We start from the raw sequence: 18,101 nt of genomic DNA, 5'->3' as shown, positions 1-18,101 counted from the left end.
ATGAGAGTGGAAAAAAAAAAAAGTGAAAATGGCTCACAATTAATGACAGCAATCTTAGGTCTTTTGAGTCACACGGCTATGAAGCAGGTATTGTGAAGCTGGGCCACTGGAGGCTCAGAGAGGTTGCTTTTTTATTTTTTAAATATTAATTAATTAATTTTATTTTATTTTGGCCACACGTGGGAGATCCCACCGTGGAGCACGGGGCTCAGTTGCCCCACGGGCATGTGGGATCTTAGTTCCCCAACCAGGGATCAAACCCGCATCCCCTTAACCACCGGACGGCCAGGGAAATCCCTCAGAGACGTTGCTTTTTTGCCCACAGTAGTCAGGGGCAACCGTAGGGTTTAACCCACCGGTGGATTGGTTCCAGAACCACGTCTCAGAGACAGAAGGGTAAGAGAGGCAGGGAAGAGAGTGAGCAGTTGTGAGCAGAGATGGAAGAAAAAAGGAGGCTCAGAAAGGAGCAGAAGGAAGCAAAGACAGACTTCGAAGAGACAAAGAAACAGACACACACAGGCAGAGGGGGCAGGACGGAGCGCCGCGTGGCCGGTGTGGGGGAAGGAACGAGAAACTGAGGCTTGAGCTGTGAGAAATCACACACGGATGCCCAGCAGCTGCCGTGAAGCTTGATGAAACTTTATTACGCTAGGGCCCACCGGGAGGACAGCTGGGGCAGGGACAGGGCCTCCTGTAGGCTGGGGGGACATGGGGCCGGCGCAGGAGTGGGGCCTCCCAGAGGGATGCGCGGGCACTCAGTGATTCTCGCTGGGCGCAGTGGTGGGGCTGGTGGCCATGGCCAACTGCACCTTCTCCACCAGCTCAGCCCACTGGCGCTGCATGTCTTCCACCAGGGGCTCGAACCAGCTCCTGAGGCGGGCCTGGAAGGCCTCCGCCTGCAGGCGCATCTGGCTGCCCTGCTCCTCCATCTTGGCGCGCACCTCCTCCAGCTGCTCCCGCATCTCCTCCAGGTGGTCCCGGGCCTGGGTGCCCATCTCCTCCACCCGCCCGCGCAGTTTCTGGTGCCAGGCCTCGGCGCGCTCCCTCAGCGTCTGGCTGGCCAGGGTTCCCACGGTGGCGGCCCGCGCTCGGCCCTGCTCCACCAGGGGCTCGAGGCGCTCGCGGATGGCGCTCACGCTGCGCTCTGAGCCCTCGAGCGCCCCCGCGCGGTACACGGCCAGGCGCTTCTGCAGGTCCTCGGCGTCGCGGAGCAGCCGTTTGCGCAGCTTGCGCAGGTGGGAGGCCAGGCGGCCACGCAGCTCGTCGGTGGTCTGGCCCATCATGGCCTGCACCTCGCTGCGGTACTGCGCCAGGCGGCTGCGCACGTCCTCCATGTCAGAGGCCAGCCGGGCCTGCGCTGCCTGCAGCTCCTTGGACACACGGGCCTGCGTCTCCTGGGCCATGGGGCCCAGCTGCCCCTCCAGCTCCTCCCTATAGGCCTTCACTTCCTTTATGGTCTCATCCATCAGCACCCTGAGGGGCGAGAAGGAGGGAGCATGGGCGTGAAGAGAGAGAAACAGGAATCCTGAGCTGATGGAGAGAGAGATGGAGAGGAACATGCCAGAGACAGGAAGGGTCGAAAAACAGAATCAAAGAGAGGTAAAGCCAAGAGCTAAAAAGGGAAAGAAAGCAAGAAGTGAAGAGAGATCCAGACCACCAAGAGTTGGTGATGGGAACAGAAAGAAACCCAGACCACTGGAGGCTGAGGGTCCAGAATGCACTGCCCACCAGGAGGGTCAGGGGCCAGGGCAGGGGCACTCACGTCAGTTCCTGCATGACCTGGGTGCTGAGCAGTTCCTCCTGCACCTGGTCAGACAATGTCTGCACCCAGCGCAGGTAATCCCAGAAGCGGCCCAGCGCCTGCTCCCAGGGCTGGCTGCCCTGCCACCCGGGCCACTGCTGCCCCAGCTGCACCTCGGGCTCCGGCTCTGGCTCCACTTCTGCCTGGCATCCTGCACGGAGCAAGTTCACAGCAGTCAGGGTCCTCCTCTGTCCCCTCCAGGCACACAGTACCTGGTACAGAGTAGGTGCTCCACAAAGGCTGGTGGGCTTCATCAGAGCACCGGTGGGCAGGGAGGAGGTGGAAGGACACTCAGCGTGTTTTAATCACTTGGCAAGCATCGACTGTGTGTTCCATGCACCGCCATGCTGGGGTGAGGGAGAATAAAACTAATCGCAGCTGACACTTAACTACGGCTCACTACCTGCCGGACAGCAATGGATTAGAAACTGTTACAACTCTCATTTTAAGGATGGGGAAACTGAGGCTCAGAGCGAATAAAACAGCTGCTCAGAACGAGTGAATGTCAGAGAGACCTCAGACCTGGGGAGATAGACCAGCAAAAGAGGGGACCCAGGGACGGGAAGAGGGCAAGGGGTACAGCTGAGGATGGGAGGGGGAGGGGCAAGGAACCTAAGCAAACCCCGCCCCCATACCTGCCAGGAGCGTGATCACCAAGGCGACCCACAGAACTTTCATTTTCTGGCTTGCGATTGGCCAACCTGGGGGAGGGAGACATTGTCACTCAACAGCAGTGGGGACTCCTCCCACTCAGAGCCCCGCCCCATCAGGTCTCGGCCCTCAAAGCCTTGCACCCCATATCTGCATCAGCCTAATCCAATCACAAAGTTACCAAGCAGCCCGGCCCCTTCATTGTCTATTTAATTCCCTCATTGTCTTCTCCTATCTCCCCATCGTCAGGTGGTCTCTGCCAAAAATTCTATCCCTCTCTCCCAGGGTTCAAATTCCACTCGCCCCACCCTCCCCTCCACCCCGGAGTTCCCTGTGAGCCCCAGCTGGACTTTCTAAGTTCCAACCTCGCATTCCTCACTGTAGCTTCACATTCTAAGCTCCAACTTCACATCTAAACGGTATCTTCCACATATTCGCTAATTTAATCCTCATTTTAAAGTCCTTCAACCGACGCTCTAGCTACCCTGCCCCCACCCCTGGTCGCCGCCACCCCTGCGCCTCCCATTAACGGAGATCTTAGGATGATGGGGGCACCCAGTAGGTGCTCAATAAACGACAGTGACAATTGGTGGGCTCTTGCTATGGCTCGTCTGGTTTTCCTACAGGTCCAGCTGCTCCCCTGACCCCACCTTCCAGCCCAGACGGGATGCCCCTGCTGCTCACGCTTCTTCTAGGTCCAGTCTCCTGCCTCTGGCCTCATCCCCTGCTCCTGCTTCTGTCCTGGCCCAGGCGTAGGACCACCACCTCCTCCTCCCCGCCCTGCACCCCCAGCCCGTCCCCCACAGAAGCCCTGAGCTGGACTTCGTGCCCCCAGCTCTGCTTCTCACCCGCTCCTGGGGAATAGTGTCCTTCGCTTCCTCCGGGGCTGAGTAGGAGTCAGGGATCCCAGGTTCGTCCAGTTATAGGGCTCCCCCTGCCCCGCCCACTCCTCCAGATCTAGGGCAAGCTGGGCCAGCCCCTGTCAGGTCACGAGGTGGGCTGTCCTCCCCCTTCACACACAGCAGGGAGGCGGAGGGAGGTGGGGCTTGGAGGCTAGCAGCTCCCACTCCCAGCCTCCGTGAAAAGAGATGACATCTCACCCAGTAACTCAGGCGCCTTCCTCCATTCTGGTGGGTGGGTGAGTTGGGGGCAGGGTGCTGGGCATGGAAGGGGAAGGAGCAGGCAGCTGCCCAGAACACCCATTCCCTGTCCCTCTCTTGAACACCCATTCCCTGTCCCTCTCTTGAACACACATTCCCTGTCCCTCTCTTTTCAAGCGGATGGATGAATAGAATTTGAGGAAAGGCCTGGGGGCCCAAAATCCTGGGTCCGAGGAAGGAGCGGGGCTGCGGTCCGGGATCTCTGGGTTGGGGGAGAAGGGAGCTGGAGGCCCAGACAGAAACGGGATGGGAGTTCCGGGGACAGTGTAAGGCATCTGCTAAAAGCCCAGGCTTCGAGAGTGAAACCTGGGTGTTAACCCTAGCTCCCTCTTGGGCTGTGACCTTGGGCACAGGTGAATGCCTGAGTCCCCTTCCCCATCTGTGACTTGGAAACCCAGCATTTCTCCCCAACACAAGCATCATGGATTGCAGGAATCGCCTGCATGTTGTACCTTCCGCAGGGCTTAAAGCATTCGTGTTGCCTGGTTAGGACTCTGGACTCCGGAACCAAACTGTCCGGGCCTGAATCCAGGCTCTGCCGGTTGCCATCTGTGTGACCTTGAGCAAATGACCTAGCCTCTCTGAACATCCAGTTTCTTGGTCCACAAAACCGGGAAAACGGTTGCACCTAACACCATCGTTCGGCGAAGCAACAGGCTACTATACGTAGGAAGTACTGAGAGCAGTTCCTGGCAAACAGCAGGCCCTGAGCTGGAGTTAACTTCTGTGACGGGCCACAGTGGGCGCTTACTGTCCCCTCCCTCCTTAGCACCTCGGTGACATGAACCCCAGCTGTTACACAGATGGGGAACAGAATTGAGACGAGATTCAGGATTGAGGTGTATGGTAAAGCCACACTGGACGAACTGGAGGAGCTGGGATTCACTCCTGGTCCTCTGAGGGGGTGGGAACACTGGACGCCATGGGGTCAGGGGAGGCTGGATGCCTGGTCCCAGGAAGGGAGCCCCAGTGCCAGCCAGGCCTGGGCCTATTTGCTTGGGGCTCAGCAGGCACTGGCAGGGAGCCGGCGGGGTGGTCTCTGGGCCCTGACGGCTCATCACGGGTCAGGTCAGCGGCCTCCCTCCCCAGTGTGTGAGGCGGGGTTTCAGCTCCTCTGTCTGGCGAAGGCTCAGGGGTGTTGGTCTGCCTGGAGCAGGAGTGACTCTGAACTCTCTCCATCCGGGTGCTTGAATGCTTCCTGAAGCTTCTTGGAAGCTCTGACCTTCCTATCAGAAAGTCCTCACACTCCTTCATGCCCTGCCCCTTTGGGAACCTGGAAAGACCCCGGAGTCCCAGCTCGCCGCCCCCACCCCTGCACCCAGAGACAGCCTCACCCCTGTTGCTTCAGTTCACAGGGACAAAGTCCTATGCAGCTATGCTGGCCAGGCCAAGCTGAGTGACCACAAGACCATGCCCTCCTGGGGAGGGAAGGCCTGTGATGCCCCTGTAGGGAAGGTCACAGGGTGGCTGTGTGACCTTGGCCAGACCCCTCCCCTCTCTGGTCTGGGCTCTGGCCAGGGACTCGGCTTGATTCCCTTGCCCCCTGCCAGTCACTGTGGGAGGTCAGACCAAATGAACCACAGACACGTGGAGGAAACCAGACGACTCCCATTTCTTTTTTTCCATGTATATTTTTTGTAGGTTTTTTTTTTTTTTTGTAAAATGTCCCAGTTCTTCCATAACTTATAAACATGATTTATACCGAAGGGTGGATGGGAAAGCGGGCTGGGGTGGAGTGACTGGGGATGGGGAAGCTCCTCTTCTCGCTGCCCCCTCGGGGCTGGGCCCAGGGCCCTCTGGGGCACGGGGACACCCCAACACCTCCCTGAGGTTGTCTGGCCGCCTCTGCCCCTGGTGCTCAGAATCCCGTGCGCCCCTAGATTCCAGAATCCCTTCCTGGACCCCAGGCCCACCGGGCACGCCGCCCCTGGTACTCCGAATCCTGACGTGCCTGTGGTTCCAGGATCCCCCCGCCAGCTGCGGGGGTGATGGGTCCCCTCCTTTCCGCTGCCCCCCTGACCCCCGAGGAGGAGGGAAGGGAGGGGGAGGGGGGCTCAGGTCTCCCCTCCGTAGCAGGGGGAGGGGGAGGTGGGATCTGAAGGAGAAAGGGCGTGGAAGGCAGGGGCCAGGAGGGGCTCAGCCAATGGTGAGGCCAAAGCCGCACTGGAACTTGTTCTTTCGGTGATTCAGGAAGGCCCCGAGGGCCAGCGTCAGGGGCAGGGGTGGGAGCTTCTTCTCCAGCGTGGCGCCCACGATCCAGTTGCTGTCCACCGAACCTATCGGTGAACAACCGTGCTAAGAGCCTTTGCGCTGGCTTCTCGCCCCATCCCCGCGAGCTGCCCTCCGGCCCACCTCAGATACCACCAGCCAGGCCACTGACTGTGCTGTTCCCGCCACCGGAAACCTCTTCTCGCCCTCCAAGTACTTCAGCTCTGAGCTCAGTGACCCCTCCCCCCTGCCACCCCATGGGCCCCGTCATCCCAGTCCTGTCCACACCAGGTCGCCGCTCTCTGGGGATGGGTCTGTCCCTCCCACTGTGAGCCCCGGGGCTTGGGGGGTGGAGGTGGGAGAAGGGGCCTGGTCACTGCTGTGTCCCCAGCATCCTTGGCACAAGGCCAGGCACAGAGCAGGTGCTGAGCATCTACTGAATGAAAGACTGAAATCTCTAACTCTACTCAATACTCTGCAATGGCCTATATGGGAAAAAAGTCTTAAAAAAAAAAAGTGGAGATATGTATACATATGGCTGATTGACTTTGCTGTACAGCAGAAACACAACATTGTAAATCAACTATACTCCAATAAAAGTTTTTTTAAAAAAAGTAAGAAAGACTGAAATCTCCAGGGCCTGTGCCCCAGGACCTGACAGGTGTGCAAGTACCTGGTGCGGTCCCCACAGGGTGGAGCCTGAGAACTCACTGAACAGGAAGCAGAGAAGCTGAAGCGCTGCTGCCCAAACCCAGCCTCTGACCCCGGCTGCCTGCAGAGCAAGGGCTCGAGAGGTGGGCAGGGAAGGCGGGCTTCAGAAGCAAAAAAAAAAAAAAAAAGACAACAATAAAAACCCCCAAGCCCAGTTCCTGGCCCTCCTGGCTGCCTTCGGAAACCCTGACCCAGGCCCACTGAAGCGGCCTTTCCAGGGCACTCTCCACATACCCCAAACCTGAGAGCCACTGAGGCCCAAGAAGAAACTTAAGACTAGAGTCGGTCGGCCTCGGGGAAGGTTCCGGATCTGGCTGTGACTGGGCAGCCTCCCTAATGTGAGACTGTGGGGTCGGCCGGTTGTGCTCCACGTTGCCTTTCACTCATGAGAAAAAGAAAAGCGAGGGCCGTGTGCGCAGACTGGGAGAGGCCCACTCGGAGGGTGGTAGGTGCAAAGCTCAGGGCCCAGGCGCCCATCCACCCTCTCAACTAGCGTTCCTGGACAACCTGGGGGCCCGGCACGCTGCCCTCTACCATCTCCCCTGGCCGGTATACCCACTCAGAGGCACCTCTTGCCTGTTTCCCACGCAGGGAAATGGAGACCTGTACCTTTGAAGAGGAGGTTGGCCTTGGGCAGATCCAGCTGGTACCCGAAGGAGACACTTGTGTCCTGCATCCTTGTGCTGGCCTCGAACTCCACACCCACCTGCAGCTGGAGGGGCCAGGGCGACACACATGGGTCAGCCTCCCAGGCTGAACTCTCAGGCATGCCAGCCCCGGGCACCCCACACCCAGCACGTGTGCCTGCGCGGCCAGTCCCTGGACCAGCTCACCTGGTCACTGGCTTTGTGGTAGTATGTTGCATGCATGCCCGCCTGACCCAACGTGACTGTCGCCAACCAGTTGTTCACTGTAAGAGAGCAGGGTGGGGGGCGGGGCAGGTTACCAAGTGGGCTCGGCATCTGGGAACCCAGGTTTTCCCCCATCTCCCTCCGACCCAGGAGTCCAGGGTCCCCAGGCTCACATGTGTATTTCCCAGCTAGGGACATAACAGTGCCCTCCTCCCCAGGCCGCCGGTGGTAGACCAGCTCTCCGCCCAGGGCCAGACACGGCGTGATGCTCTGGAGGTAGTGGGCCACGAGGATTCCTGCAGGTGAGATGGGAAGGTATTACTTCTGGGCTCGGTGGTTAGTTTCCGCCCAGCTGGACTCCCGCTCCCTCGGGCCTCCCACTCGGGCTCTTTTTTTAAATTAATTAATTAATTAACCAATTTATTTATTTTTGGCTGCACTGGGTCTTTGTTGCTGCATGCGGGCTTTCTCTAGTTGCAGCAAGCGGGGGCTACTGTTCGTTGCAGTGCATGGGCTTCCATGCACGGGCTCTAGAGCGCAGGAAGCCCTGCGGGCTCTAGAGCACAGGCTCAGTAGTTGTGGCACACGGGCTTAGTTGCTCCGCGGCATGTGAGATCTTCCCGAACCAGGGATCGAACCTGTGTCCCCTGCATTGGCAGGAGGATTTTTAACCACTGCGCCAGCGGGGAAGCCCCACCTGGGGCTCCTTGCTCAAGCAGTTCGCAGGGCTCTGAGGTCAGCCTCCCAGGCCCCCTGGGGCCTCATCTACTCTGCACTGATTTGTCTCCATTTACAGAGGAAGCCACAGAGGCTGAGGGGGTAAGTCACTTCCGCATGGTCACAAGATGCATCAGGGGCAGAATCCAGGCCTCCCCAAGCCCTGAGCCCAGGCTCTGAGACACTATGCCACCATGAGCAATAGGAAGGATAGGGCTGGTAAGAGCACACCTCGGGGGGCCAGACAACCTGGGTTCAAATCCCAGCCTTACCACTTGCTGGTAGAGTAACCGCGGGCCACTGGCCTCGCTTTGCTGTGAACGGGACACCCCATGAGGTTGGGAGAAGGAGGGCCGGGTGCAGGTGCGGTGCGCAGGGCGTGCCTGGCACACAGCCAGCGCCCGGCAGTCAGGAGGACGGGCCTTGCTACGTCTGTCCCTCGGCAGGAGGGATGGCTCTGACTGAGGCCGCCTGAGTGTTTGTTAACCCATGACTCCACCACTGGGCTGAATTCCTTGAGCCCAAGGACTCATTCGTGTCTGTCTTTGAAAGCCCAGGAGAGGAGACGCCACAGATGTGATCTCTGTGGAGAGGAAAAGCCAGGGAGGAAGAGAGAGTGAGTGGGGGATGCAGAGGGAGTGGTGACAGAGAAAAAGAACACAAGAGACATCTCTGTAGAGACAGGGAAACAATCAGAAACAGACAGATGGGGACTTCCCTGGTGGTCCAGTGCTTAAGAATCCGCCTTCCAATGCAGAGGATGCCAGTTTGATCCTTGGTCAGGGAACTAACATCCCACAGGCTGCGGGGCAACTAAGCCCGTGCACTCTGGAGCCTGTGCGCCACAAGCCGCAACTAGAGAGAATCCTGCGTGCCACAACGAAGACCCAAAGCAGCCAAATAAATAAATATTAAAAAAAAAAGAAAGAAAGAAAAGCAAAGAAAAGAAATGGAGAGGGGTGGAGGAGCTGAAGATTCCCAACCTGACGAGACACAGCAGGTGAGGACAGGCGACATAAGCTTAGAGATGGACCCCCGGCCATAATGAGGGAGACCAGAGCAGAAGGGAAGGTAGGGACAGGGAAAGCCCAGAGCCAGGGGTGGGAGTGGGACGAAGCCTCGGGGACAGGAGCATGAGGTGTGAACCGGAGACGGGAAGACGCTTCCCAGACAGAGATCAGAGGCACAGACTGGGACCGGCTTGAGGGAGCAAGGCAGGACGGGACGACAGGATCGGGCTGCTCATATCTTCAGGCACACCTGGGTGAGGGTTGCCACCAGGGGCCCTGAGCGAGGCTGAGGGCTGCTGGCCAGAGCTCTGGAGGCACCTTGGGGGAGGCTGTGGTCAGGGCGGGCTGGAGCTGGCTTCTCCCCATGCGTAGATGACACAGATCCACCTCCTGGCCCCTACCCCTTGAGCTGGCTGTTAAGCCATTACCAGCACACCTCTGGCCAGGAGCAGCCACTCCTTCAGTAGAAGGGGAAGCTCAGGCCCACAGAGGGAAAAGTGACCATCCAGAGGTCACACGGGGACTTCAGCTCAAGAGTCTCTGGCCACGATTGGAACTGAGGGCCTCGAGGGCCCTGAACTTCTCTCCCACCCCCACCTCCTGGGCCTGCCTCGCCCTCTGCTCCCCAGGCCCCAGCCCTCTGCCTGCTCTCTTGCCCCAGTCTCACACTCTCCAAGCAACTCCGCGTGCAGCAGACAGAGGGATCTTGTTAAAGCACATACCTGGCTCAGCTCCCCCTTCCCTGCTCCAGAACCCGCTATGGCTCCCCAGTGCCAAGGAGACCCCAGCTCCTCAGGGCACAGGTGCAAGGCCCCATGTGGCTCGTCCCCAGCTTTGAAACAGGCTTCGTCCGAGAGCTTCACAACTCACTGCCCAGCGCTTATCTCCACACAGGCCTTTTTCTTGAGCATCCCAGCCCTTCCTGCATCTCTCTCCTTAAGCTGCTCTGTTTTCTCCTCCCACTTGTGTCCACACCCAGCTCTCCCGGGAGCTCCTCAAGGCAGGGGCTTTGTGAAAGCCAGTGGCTCTCAACCAGGGGCCATTCTGCAATGTCTGGAGTGGCCATGAAGAACCTGTTGAGCTCAAAACCCCATGAGAACGAAAGAAAGTGAGTCAGAGGTCTGTGAGCAAAGAGGCCTTGGGCAACGGGCAGAGCACAGACCGGGGAAAGGAGGTGCTTTCCCGAAACCAGCAGGGCTGCGGCCACATCTGGACCCCTGCGGAAAGTCACCTCGGGCAGGGAGGGCAGGCACCCAGGGCAGATGCTGCGGGGGGCAGGCAGGCACCGAAGGGCAGGTGGTTCTCGGCCTCGGCCCAAAAGAGCGGCTTCCCACCCTCCCCACACCGCGCTCCTTGGGGCTTTGTCCACGCAGAGCCCTCTTCTGGGAGCGGTGCCCTCCTCTTCACCTGCCTCGGTCTAGACACTGCCCCTTTCACTCCAGGAGAGATGGGATCTCTGTTATAGGCTGTCACGGCAACCTGGACCTTCCCAGTGTAGGATTTCTCCCAACAGTAATGCAGGCACTGTGTGATTATTTGTTTAGAGGCAAACATCTCCCCCACCGGCCTAGGAGCCCTGTGAGGGCAGGGAAGAGAGAGAGAGAGAGAGAGAGAGAGAGAGAGAGAGAGAGAGAGAGAGAGAGAGAGTGTGTGTGTGTGTGTGTGTGAGTGAGTGAGTGAGACATGCTAGGTGCTCAGAATGAAGCAGGGGCTCCAGACGAGGGGCCGAGGCCATGGGAGGGGACCACGTGAGACCAGGGGCTCCTCAGTTGGGCCGTGATTCAAACTCCAGCTCCGCTGCTTCCTAGCTGTGATCCTGGGGGACTGATTTCACCCTGGGCCTTGCTTTCCTCATCTGTGAGAACCCTGATCCCCCCTGCCCATGTGGGGCGGCATGGAGATCCAACCCAGAGCGAACCCTAACTAGGCGTGTCTGGCCCCGCACTTGGGGCTGACAGCTTCTCCCACTGACTCCTTCAGCAAGGTGAGCTCCCTGCAATTGTGCCCATGAGACAGATGAGGAAACTGAGGCTCAGAGGGGGTGGAGCGCCCAGCTGTCAGTGGTCAGTTACTCATGTGCTCAGCACTGACCTGGGGCCAGAAGTTTTGATCAGTCCCTCAAGGGAGGAAGGGACACCTGTAGGAACTAAGAGATGAGAGTGTCACTGGTGGCCTTGGGCTCCAGGGAGGAGGGACCTAGAGGCCAGTGCTGAGGAACACGAAAGGCCGATGCTGCTGAGTGTTTGAGGGGACAGGGGGCCCTGTGCCCTAGAGAGGAGCATGGACTCTGGAGGCAGCCTCGCTGTGTCTCCTTGGGAAGTTACTTGCCCTCTCTGGGCCTCAATCAGACGGGGATGACGGCAGCGCTACCCCACAAGGCTGTTGAGAGGATTCCACGAACCGTTTGCTCACTGCTCCATCCCCAGTGCCTGGAGGGACTGAATGAAGGACCGGGTACACACAGTATGCTTGGGACCTGACGAACGGCAGGAGGTGAAAAACAGGACCTGCTGTGACCACCACTCACTCCTTTGCTCAGTATTTTCTGAGCACCTACTCTGTTCCCAGCACGGTTCCAGGAGCTGGGCATACAGGTATTCTGGCTTCCCACCTTCACATACCTTTGCTCAGCACTCACCGCACAAGAGCCTGCTCTTCCTGACAGAGCCAAGAGCAGACACAAGAATCCGGAATCACCACCTCCACCCTTTTAGTTGTTCAAGACAAAAAAGGCTGACCTCTCATCTCTGACCTCCCTCTTATCTCCCACACCCAACCCAGCAGCAAATCCCATCGCTCCACCTTCAAAGTACATCCAGATCCCCGACTGCTTCTCACCCCCTCTCCTGCCACCAGGCTGGAACCCCTCGTAGTCTGTTCTCCACATGTCAGCACAAGTGGTCCTGTTAGAAGCTAAGTCAGATCCTATCCCTCTCCAGTGGTCCCAGACTCAATCCGAGTAAAGGCCAAAGTTCTACAAAGCCTTAAGTGATTTGGCCCTGTTATCCTCTGACTTCTTCTACCACTTGCCCTCCTTCCTCATTCATTATAGCCCCAATCCTCCTTGATGTTCCAGTGAAGGGTCCTACCTCAGGGCCTTTGCACTTGCTGTTCCTTCCGGCTGAAAAGCTCTTTTCCCATATATTTGCTTGGCACCTTCCCTCACATCCTTCAGTCTTCATTTTCAGTTATCACCTATGTAACGAGGCCTTCTCTCAAGACGCTGCCCACCCCTCCCGAGGCCGTAATTTTTCCACACAGCTCCATCACCCATCTGCTCTACTTATGTCACTAGAATGGAAGCTCCCAGAGGACAGACCTAATTTTCCTTTGTTCACCACCGTACCCTTTGGACGCGGAAGACATAGAGTACGTGATCGATAAACTCACTAAACGAGTATAGAGAAATCAAAAGCAGACACTCAGAGACAAAAATAAAAAAGGGGGAAGCAAACTGAAGAGATCAGAAGTACAGACATTAGTCAGCTGGTCCCTGCCCCCAGCCAACCTAAACAGCAGTGTTCCTCCTCCACCTCCATCTCAGACTTACTTGCCTCCCCTCAGCTGCACGTGGACTCTGCCTGCCTTGGGATCTGCTCTGTGCCCCCGAGCAACCCCAGGGCCCCACGAGGAGTAACAAGAACAGCTCATTTCCTTGGGACCCATCACATGCCTGACCCCATTCGAGGCTCTCCACACATGACCCACTCAACAACCCTGTGAGGCAACCCAATTTTACAGATGAGGAAACTGAAGCCCACGAGGGTGATGGAAGCTCCCACAATCGCAGTTAAGCCAGTGGCAGAGCTGGGACTTGAACCTGCTTTCTCCCCCACAGTGCTACGGGCTTGATGTTCTGTGTTCTGAAGTCACACCTGCCCGTGACTGTTGGATGGTAGAAGAGGGCCAGCACAAGAAATGGATTTGCTGGCAAAGCTGGGACTGGGGTTTGACCCCCGCTCCGAGCCCCGTGCCTCTTACCTGAACCCACCAGGACGTCTGGGTTCCCCAGGGTGACAGCCGCTGTGAAGTCGGAACCCCGGTACTCCCCGTCCACCTGCCAGTTCACAAACTTTGACTGCTGGGTCTGTGGGGGGGGAGGGGCAAGTGTGAGGGTGAAAGCGAGGAGGACCCCATGGGGCCCTTCCAGGTACAAAAAGCCTTTAAAAAAAAAAAAGCCTTTTAGTCCCCATTCCCAACCCCCTTTTCTTGTTTGTAGGGAAAAGGCTTCAGCCTCCTAGACCCTCCCCTAGGGCAAATCCAAACCTTTTCTAATCAGGGAAGTGAGGGAAAGCAGAAACAAAGGAAAAGCAGTCAAATAATAGTCAAACAATAGTGCCATGATAAGGCGGAATCCTAGCTCTTTCTCAAGAATATAAAAGGCCCCCCACCCAGGTGGAGGATGGTAACTTCAGGCTGAGCAAAAGATTCCCGGCATTCCATCCTGTTACCTCACCATCAACCAACCAGAACAAAGTCACACGTCCTGCAGCCCTCCCAAATTCCCCAAATTTGTCTTTAAAAACTCTTCCGTGTAAACTGTGGGGGAGTCTGGGTCTTCAGAGCACAAGCCACCTGTATCCCTTGCTTGGTCCTTACAATAAATCTTTCTCTGCTCCAAACTCTGATGCTTTGGTCTGTTTGGCCTCACTGTGCGTTGGGTTCTTGGATTCAATGCCAAGGGCAGCCTGGTGCTCAGGGTGGCTGGGGGAGGAGCCGACTCGACCCCCACTCACCTGGATGGCCATCTTGGACCTGAGGCCGGGGCCCAGCTGGTGAATGATCTGAGCATTGAGGCTGCCACTATTGTCCATGTCACCCACCAGCACGGGGAAGGCCTGTGGGGCAGAGGGCAGGGTTAGAGGTTAGAGGTTAGAGGTCTAGCATCATAGAAGTATATGCGTGATGGGCCTCGGTGAGAAGCCTAGGATTAGAAAGCCTCAGAAGAGGTTCCCTCCTCCAGGAAGCCCTCCAAGACCACCTTGGCTGAGCTAGGCTCCCCTCTGGGCTCACACAACCTTTGGGTTCCCCCATTTCAGTCCTACTCTCCCTGGACTGTTACTCTCTGGGGACAGGCTGTTCCCTTTCTCCAGTAGGCTGTGAGCCCCATGGCTGTTTCAGTCGCTGCTATGTCCCCAGCACAGGGCTGGGCACAGAATGGGGGTTACAATGAAGGTTTGTTGAATAAATGAATTTATTGCATGGAAATCATTAATATAATCAAAGACCTAATTTAGTCCCGCAACTCTTGTGTCCTGCCCAAGCCTCCTTCCGGGTCTCCAGTTTTGCCTTCACTCCCCTAACCTAGCCTTGGCAGACAGCCTGAGAAATGCTATCTATCTCCAAAGTATTCATCTGACCACGTCTCTCCCTCACTTAAATCTTTCTGTGGCTCTACTGCGCCCCCTAGCGAAAGCTCAAATGCCTAGCTTGGCCTTCAAAGCCCTGCAAGATCTACAGCTCAGCCCTGCCCACTCTGGGTCATCACTGTCTGGTGACCTTGGTGTCCCCAGACTCAACCAGCACAGGGCTGGGCAGAGACATGGGCGTCAGGATGAAGGGATGACCCAGGTTCCGATGCACCTTGGAGAGACAGTCTCCACCTCCCAACACTCTCAGCAGTCCTGGCCTCCTACTGACAAGGCCCTCTTCGCCTGACTGGCTACATTGTTAGAAGATAAAGTAAATGAAGGGCAAAAGGAACCTCACCTCTGTTGGACTCAGCTGCTTTGTCCCCACATACGTGACCCCGAAGTGGTAGTTGGACTCCCCGATTGTGCTGAGGGCTACTGTGTGGTTCACCTGGGAGAAGAGGGAGGGCTGTGGTGACAAGTCTGTGGGCCACCCCCTAAGGAACCCAGCCGAGCCCACTCCCAGGACAGCTCCTCTCCTGCCTGGGATGGGAGATACTTGCCAATCTGGCTTCCCCATCAGGGCATCTCTAGGCTGGGCAGGGGATGAAGACTGGGAGGTGTGGCCTGACTGGATTAGAGACTCAGAGAAGGGATGTGCTGGGGCTGGGGCTGGGGCTGGGGCTGGGGCTACACACCTGGTACTTCCTTCCTGCCTGGATGCTGGCTGAGGGGGGATGGTGTATCTCTGGATTCTGGGTCCCTAAACCCTACCACTGGCCGCCATTGTGTGATCAGCCCGGCACTGTGTCTCTGAGTCTTTCCAAGTACCAGGGAGCCCAGACCTTTAGGGAGGAGTAAAAGGGTTGTACGTGCAGATGCAGGGGGATGGCTGGGATGACCTCTGGAGGATAATGGGACCAGGAAGGCTCACCTGGAAATGATTACTCAACCCTTTGTTGACTGTGAGCTTGACACCTTCCATCTGAATAGGAAACAGCTCTAAAGGAGAGAGAAGTGCTGTTACACTCCAACACACACACGCACACACACACCCATTTCTCATCCCTTTCTTTCGTACTGTCCCCGCTCTCCCTTCTCCAGGGATCCCAACCAGTAAATAGCCTAGTGGAGGGGCCCACTTTGCCTTTGCCTTTGCCTGCATCCAAATTCTAGGGCCACCACCTACTACCTGTGTGACCTTAGGCAAGTCACCTTATCTATGTCAAACTTAGCATCTGTAAGTTGAAGATGCTCACCACGTAGAAATATTGCAAGGGTTTAATGAGTTAACACATACTGAATGCCAGGACGGTGCTCAATAAGCTGCTGCCACCACTTCTGCTATCACAATTACTCCAAGCCAGGATCCAGAAGCTTTGGGTTCCACCTCCACTGGCCCTTTGCTGACACTGTGACCTTGGGCCTCAGTTTCCCTCCCAATCACAAGAGGCTGGCTTGGCTGATTCCTGGGGCTCCTGAGGTCCCTAAGGCTTTCTCTACTGCTCTGGCATTCTACCCTGAGGTTCCACCATTTGATCCCATCGTTCTAAGCCCCAAGTTCAATGTGCCACCATTCGATCCCAACGTCAACTCCTAACGCTCTGTTAAAAGATTCCAACGGTCCGTGCCAATTCCCAAGGTCCTCAGTGTGCTCCTCCTTCCCCCGATATCCGGGCCATCACAAGCCCGCCGGGCCCCTAGCCCCTCACCCTTGCACTTCCGGTGGCACTCCTCGAACGTGCCCGGGTTGGGCAGGCAGCCGCAGGCCCTATCATCCCCGGTCCCTCCAGCGCTGGCGGCCGCAGTCCCCGGCGTCCGTTCGGAACCTCGACCTGCGCCAGCTCCAGCACCCAGGCCGCCCCCGATCGGCGGCAGCGTGAAGCCCGGAGGAGAGGGCGGAGGCGGTGGCAGTCCCACGAGGGGAGGCGCAGGCGGCGGCGGCGGCCCTGCGGGCGGCGAGCTAGCGGCCAACACGTTCCCCATGATCGCCTGCAAAGGGAAAGGTCAGAGGGCAGAGGTCAAGACCCGCAGGCTCCAGGCCCAGTCGCCAGCGAACACCCCTCTGCTCGGAGCCCCGTTTTCACGCGCGGCAGCGCCTCCTCCCGGTGTGCTCCGCTCCCACCCCGTGCGCCACGCGCAACCGAACCCGCTGCCGCCGCCGCCGCCGCCACCGTCGCCCCGCCCCGCCTAGCCCATTGGTTTACCGGGCCCGGGGGTCCGCCCACCAGCTTCAGGGTCTGGCCTTACTATTGGAGTCATGGATGAAAGTTCCACCCACCTCTTTGGAATGTCCTTTTCTGTTGGTTCCCACTCGCAGACAGGTCAAAGCACACCTCCCCCCCTTCCCATTGGCTTGGGGAGCCCACACCGATTGGCTCTAGATGCCGCGGGTTCCGGTGCTCGCCCGCCATTGGTCTGTGCTGCGCACTTTGCAACGCCCATTGGCGTATCGCCTCCGCCCCATTCCAGAAGGCGCCCCTCTTTCGACTCCGCCCCGCAGCGAAGTTGCCATGATAATTGGTCGGCCTTTGCCCTTGGGGCATCCTGATTGGCTCCAGCATGTACGGGGGTCGAACCCTGGTGACGTAATCAACGTTGTGTGTTCATTGGCTAATGTGCCAGGGTCAAGGGACACGGATAAAGGTGGGTTGCGCGGCAGAGGCTGCTAGGCAGCAAGGTCAGGCCTCGCGTCCCACCAGGCACCGCGGCAAAGGGGCGGTCCCCTAGTCCGGAGGCGCACACCGAAAGCCGGAAGTGCTAGCCCTTCCCACAGTGCCACGGGAGAATTCTAACCCGTTATGTGAAAGCTGTCCTGCTTCTTGTTACCCACAATGCCCCTTACCTATTTAACGGGACGGTTGCCGTAGACCCACCCCTTTCGTTACCCATCATGCCGTCTGGCTCTCTCCCCCCAACCCTTGCCCCAGTCACTGCGTCTTCCATCTTTGGCCCATTCATTCCTGTCCCATTACCCAGCATGCCTTCTGCTCCATTCATTTCAGCTTGGTTGCCTGTACTACCTTTGGCCCATTTATGCCCGTTCATTTCCCTAATTCTTTTAGCTAATTCTTAATTGACCATAAGGTTTTGGGTCCATTGCCCATCATGCCTGCGGCCCCTATTTCTCCATTATTCATCCCTCTGCCCCTGGCTCATTCTTTCAGACCTATTAACCATCACGCCCTGAGCTCCTATTACAACATTATTCATAATTTGCCTTTGGCCTACTCTTATTGCCATTTATTCATTACACCCAAGCCCCTCGTACTTAATTACTGCTATTTCTACTTTGTTCCGTTTATTTCGGTCCATTACCCATTAGACTGCTGTTGCAGATTCCTTTTCGTTAATCACAATGCCCTGGACTCCTCCCCACTCCTTCCATTACCCATCACTATGTTTTTGGCTATGCATTTTTGCTCATTATCCCCTCAATTATCTTTTTTACATCTTTGGCCCTTTTCTTAATGTCTGTAACCCATCTTGACTTCTAGTCTACTGATTCCCTCAAGCCCTGGACCCCCCTATTCATTACCCATTATGTTCCACCCCCATCCCCTTCACAGCCCACAGTAAACACGAGTTGAGACCTGGTCAAAGTACAAACTCATTTTGTAGGAAATGCTGTATTACAAAAC

General features: G+C 57.3%; 2 protein-coding genes across 3 annotated transcripts; both read right to left on the bottom strand.

Annotated features, from left to right (window-relative positions):
* Positions 1-618: 618 nt before the first annotated feature.
* APOE (apolipoprotein E) lies at positions 619-3,391 on the bottom strand. Of its 2 annotated transcripts, XM_082606564.1 has the most exons (4): positions 3,301-3,391; positions 2,437-2,502; positions 1,763-1,952; positions 619-1,473 (listed from the first exon to the last, which is right to left on the bottom strand). In XM_082606564.1, exons 2-4 carry the CDS (start codon positions 2,477-2,479, stop codon positions 756-758), a joined length of 951 nt encoding a protein of 316 aa, XP_082462690.1. In that variant the 5' UTR covers positions 2,480-2,502; positions 3,301-3,391; the 3' UTR covers positions 619-755. The 2 variants fall into 2 exon arrangements, with proteins under 2 accessions (XP_082462690.1, XP_082462689.1); XM_082606563.1 differs by lacking the exons at positions 2,437-2,502; positions 3,301-3,391 and having other exon boundaries at positions 1,763-2,070.
* A 1,830-nt stretch (positions 3,392-5,221) lies between these two features.
* TOMM40 (translocase of outer mitochondrial membrane 40) lies at positions 5,222-16,452 on the bottom strand. The gene is made up of 9 exons (XM_082607095.1): positions 16,173-16,452; positions 15,395-15,462; positions 14,819-14,911; positions 13,846-13,947; positions 13,091-13,196; positions 7,556-7,678; positions 7,365-7,441; positions 7,141-7,243; positions 5,222-5,888 (listed from the first exon to the last, which is right to left on the bottom strand). Exons 1-9 carry the CDS (start codon positions 16,444-16,446, stop codon positions 5,749-5,751), a joined length of 1,086 nt encoding a protein of 361 aa, XP_082463221.1. The 5' UTR covers positions 16,447-16,452; the 3' UTR covers positions 5,222-5,748.
* Between the last annotated feature and the right edge of the window lie 1,649 nt (positions 16,453-18,101).

The sequence above is a fragment of the Mesoplodon mirus genome (genome assembly GCF_964341445.2).
Source record: "Mesoplodon mirus genome assembly, chromosome: 19".
NCBI lineage: Eukaryota > Metazoa > Chordata > Mammalia > Artiodactyla > Ziphiidae > Mesoplodon > Mesoplodon mirus.
The sequence above is the reverse complement of the archived record's forward strand: the minus strand, read 5'-3'. Positions and strand labels throughout refer to the sequence as shown.